This window comes from Sardina pilchardus, chromosome 16, assembly GCF_963854185.1.
Source record: "Sardina pilchardus chromosome 16, fSarPil1.1, whole genome shotgun sequence".
NCBI classification, from domain to species: domain Eukaryota; kingdom Metazoa; phylum Chordata; class Actinopteri; order Clupeiformes; family Clupeidae; genus Sardina; species Sardina pilchardus.
In genome coordinates this window covers 9,432,466-9,437,465 of record NC_085009.1, presented here as the reverse complement: position 1 = coordinate 9,437,465, position 5,000 = coordinate 9,432,466, and the positions used below count along the sequence as shown (strand labels likewise).

Genomic DNA, 5,000 nt, shown 5'->3' with positions numbered 1-5,000 from the left:
GACACACATGGCCTAGATTCACAGTCGATTAGTGTGTGTAAGTAATAACACCTGCACATGGAACACTAGCCCGGTGCGCTGGAGACTAAACAGACGAATGGACACAGGAATGGACACAGGAACATCAACACTAACAACACACTAATGACTTTCAAGTGTCTCATTAGGATGCACTTATTCAAGGTCCAGACAAATATACTCCTTCAAAAGAAACATGTCACACACACACAAACAAACACACACAAACACACACAAACAAACACACACAAACGCGCACACACACACACACACACACACAAACACACACACACACAAACAAACACACACACACACACACGCACAAACAAACACACACAAACGCGCACACACACACACACACACACACATACACACACACACACACACACACACACACACTCACTCACAATCTTGCCTCTCCTTTCCCACAGACTACGACTCGGACGCGATGAGCAGCTCGTACGAGTCGTACGACGAGGAGGAGGAGGACGGCAAGGGCCAGAAGATGCGGCACCAGTGGCCGTCCGAGGAGGCGTCCATGGACCTGGTCAAGGACGCGCGCATCTGCGCCTTCCTGCTGCGCAAGAAGCGCTTCGGACAGTGGACCAAGCTGCTGTGTGTCATCAAGGACAACAAGCTGCTGGTGAGACACACGCACACACACACACACACACATACACACACACACACACACACTGCGCAAGAAGCGCTTCGGACAGTGGACCAAGCTGCTGTGTGTCATCAAGGACAACAAGCTGCTGGTGAGACACACGCACACACACACACACACACACACACATACACACACACACACACACACTGCGCAAGAAGCGCTTCGGACAGTGGACCAAGCTGCTGTGTGTCATCAAGGACAACAAGCTGCTGGTGAGACACACACACACACACACGCACACACACACACACACACACACACACACACACACACACACACACACACACACACAAACTGCGCAAGAAGCGCTTCGGACAGTGGACCAAGCTGCTGTGTGTCATCAAGGACAACAAGCTGCTGGTGAGACACACACACACACACACACACACACACACACACACACACTGTGCAAGAAGCGCTTCGGACAGTGGACCAAGCTGCTGTGTGTCATCAAGGACAACAAGCTGCTGGTGAGACACACACACACACACACACACACACACACACACACACACACACACACACACACACACACACACTGTGCAAGAAGCGCTTCGGACAGTGGACCAAGCTGCTGTGTGTCATCAAGGACAACAAGCTGCTGGTGAGACACACACACACACACACACACACACACACACACACACACACACACACACTGTGCAAGAAGCGCTTCGGACAGTGGACCAAGCTGCTGTGTGTCATCAAGGACAACAAGCTGCTGGTGAGACACACACACACACACACACACACACACACACTGCGCAAGAAGCGCTTCGGACAGTGGACCAAGCTGCTGTGTGTCATCAAGGACAACAAGCTGCTGGTGAGACACACACACACACACACACACACACACACACACACACACACTGCGCAAGAAGCGCTTCGGACAGTGGACCAAGCTGCTGGTGAGAGGAGGGAGTGCGCGTGCACACACACACACACACACACACACACACACATAAACAGAAAGACAGACACACACACAAATAGACAGATAAGCAGAGACACACACACACATAAACAGAAAGACAGACAGACAGATAAGCTCATAGACACACACATTAGCTCACACACACATACACACACACACACACACACACACACACACACACACACACACACACACCACACACACATGCACATGCACATGCATATGGCTTGCATGTACACAGAAGTATATGTTATGCAGTAAATCAACCCTGGATATGATTTTATTGTCTACCCGTTTCCTTTACACTTCCTCCCTCTTCCCCTCCTCCCTCTCTCCCTCTCTCCCTCCCTCCCTCCCTCCGTCGCTGCAGTGCTACAAGTCCTCCAAGGACCAGACGCCCCAGATGGAGCTCCTGCTGGCGGGCTGCAGCATCACCCACGTGCCCAAGGACGGCAAGAAGAAGAAGCACGAGCTCAAGATCGTCCACCAGGGGGCCGACGCCCTGGTCCTCGCCGTGCAGAGCAAGGAGCAGGCCGAGGAGTGGCTCAAGGTACTCTTCGTCAGCCTGACCCCAACCCATCATCATCATCATCATCATCATCATCAGTAGTAGTAGCACAAGCTTGTGGCTTTGTGGTAGTACAACCCAAGATTAGAGAATTTCCCCTTGGGGATCAATAAAGTATCTATCTATCTATCTATCTATCTATCTATCTATCTATCTAGAGTGGTGTTGATACCATAGCCTATCGAACCTCTGTTAAGAAATACAAACTCTTCGTCTGAATCATGGAAAAATATTGGCGCTCAGCGATCACGATTTACGGTTAAGTGCTTTTCTGTGTAACCGGAGTGCTGCAATCTCAGAGTTCCCCAACACACTGAGTAGAAGTTATGGGGGCGGGGGCAGGGAGAGGGGGTTCAGAAGGGCGTGTGGTTGGTTAGTCATGTCCAATCAGCCGGAGGGGCAGACGTTTATCTGTGGAAGCCGAGCCGAGTGTCTGGGAAGCCGTGACCCGTGGTCTGACTCCGTGGGAAGGGAACCCATCGCTGACAAGTTCCCCAGCTGGAGTCTGGAGAGCCCTTGAGTTTGAGGTCAGAATGTTTTAGTTAGTGCCGGCGAACGCCTATTCCACATAAGTTTTCTTGAGAAAGAGAGGAAGGCGGGTGGAGGGTGGCGGTGTGGGTGGTGCTGCAGGTGTGGTTGGCGTTCAGGAAATCTGTGGATCCCCAGTCTTGCTGTCTCCATAATATTCACTTCCCTTTCATGCTGTGGTGTTACCTTCACGAAACGAAAGGGAGAGAAGTATGTTTATGTAAGAGTTCAAAGTGAACAACTGTCCGTTTTTTTCTATGAAACAGTTCCGACTATTGTTATATTATTCTTGCAAAACCATTGTGTGGCGTTCTTTCACTTGTTGTTTCAGTATTAGCAAGTGGGGGTCAAATTATTTTCGTTTCCCCGCAAGACTCTTCCTCCAAGAGCTGACGGGGACTGAGATGTGATGTGAGCGTGGTAGCTGAAGTCTTATCTTTTATGTTAGCCCTGGTAGCCCAGGACAATGCGCTGACCTTGGGAAGGAAGAAGGGGTCATCATTTAGCCGGCAGTTTTGGACGGCTGATGGAAGTAGCAGAGAGTCACTGGTGTATTTCTGCTTGCAATAAGCAATGGTGTTTATAAGGAGAGATAGGCATGGAGGCCCTGAGGAAGAGAGAGAGAAAGAGAGAGAGAAAGAAAGAAAGAAAAAGAAAGAGAGGGAAAGAGAGAGAGGGAAAGTTGGACCTCTTCCAATCCTCACTTGATTCCCTGTTCCATGAATTTTAATTGTACATTTGTTTATTGGTCCACTCGGTCCACCAGCTCAAGAAATACCTGCAAGGCAGTCAACTGTAGACACACACACACACACACACACACACACACACACACACACACACACACACGCACACAGACACACACGTGCGCCAGCTGACACGGAACAGGAGAGGAAGGAGAGCGGCAGCAGCTGTGACTGTTGTTTAGAGAGTGGAACATATGCGTGCGTGTGTGTGTCTGTGTGTGTGTGTGTGTGTGATTTCGTGCAGATATGCAGCGCTGCAGTATTTAGCCAGGTACCTATAGCGTCTCCAAGACACATCAAAACACTGCACGCTCCCTTGAGATGACCAGCAAACCCTGTCCACCCATATGGGTGAGTCCGGGTCATTCATGCTCTCACTGGCCCCCCTCTCTCTCTCGGGTGAGAGAAGTGTTAGCCAGGCAGGCCCACTTCCAGCCAAACACTGGACTCACCTTCCACTTACACAGCCCTTAGCTCAAGCTGGATCAACAGTGGACACCTACTAGCCACTCGCCTCTGACTCAGACTCAAAAGTCTCAGAGTGTGTAACTAGGCTTGGACATGTGCCGAGCATACGTATAGCCTATGTGATTACATGCATAAGGACGGGTGTGTGTGGGCCCTGTGTTTTGGAGGTAAGAGTTGCTAAGACGCCAGCAGCACAGTTGTATTCTTTTCCTACGTGCGCTCTGGAGGAGAAAAGCTTGTGAGCTAACCTCGGCAATAATCACCCTTTTGAGCGGCCCTTAAAACGGGGAGTTGGAGATTACATGGGAAAGCCATCAAATGGATTATTAACCTGCCGGCTCAGGGGGGCCCTCTCCTTGCTAACAATGGAAGAAGTGGCGCGGGAGGCCTTTAGCGAGCGGCTAAATTGAGTGTGTGGAAAGAGCTGAGCGCTTATGGAGGAGCATTAGCGATGTTTGGTGATTAGCCGTCCAAATGCCAACTATTTGTTTGAGACACTCTGTGCCTTGCTTGTTTCTTTCTTTCTTTCTTTCTGGTTTTCCCCTTCTTTCTCTCTGTCTTTCTTTCTTTGTTCCCCTATGTCGCTCTTCCTTTCTTCCATCCTAGTCTCCTTCCATCTAGATTTCCAACTGTGCTGTATCCTTTTCAACTTGACCTCTTGCAGTAACCGATATGTCCCTCTGCTCTTTTCTGCACACAGGCCTAGCGAAAAAAACACCAGGCGTGTGCTCTCTCCTCTTCTTCCTCCTCTCCTTCCTCTTCCTCCTCCTCGCTCACTCTTCTCCGTGAGCCGGGGCCGGTGAGCGACGCTGTTGCTGTGTGTGTTAGCCTCCTCCGCGCATTAGCGTTAGCGCTGGGCACCCGCTAATGCTCTGGCTGTCATGTCGGGCTTGTGCTGCCTGCCAGTGCTGTTAAAGGAGGGCTGGTCTGGGCTTGTTAGCTCCGCCTGTTAGCATGTGTTCAGCATGTGTCTCTCTGTCAACTCACGCTATCTCTGTTGCTTTGTGTTGCGATGATGAATGGCTAACAAATGGACGTTGTGTGTGCAAGCGTGTGTGTGTG

At 50.5% G+C, this 5,000-nt stretch overlaps 1 protein-coding gene across 1 annotated transcript in view; it reads left to right on the top strand.

Moving 5' to 3' along the window:
- afap1 (actin filament associated protein 1) overlaps positions 1–5,000 on the top strand; it is a 53,773-nt gene that overhangs the window by 28,230 nt on the left and 20,543 nt on the right. The window contains exons 5-6 of the mRNA XM_062517216.1: positions 450–661; positions 1,999–2,178. Of these exons, the coding sequence (XP_062373200.1) occupies positions 450–661; positions 1,999–2,178 (392 nt within the window). The remainder of the gene's footprint in view (positions 1–449; positions 662–1,998; positions 2,179–5,000) is intronic.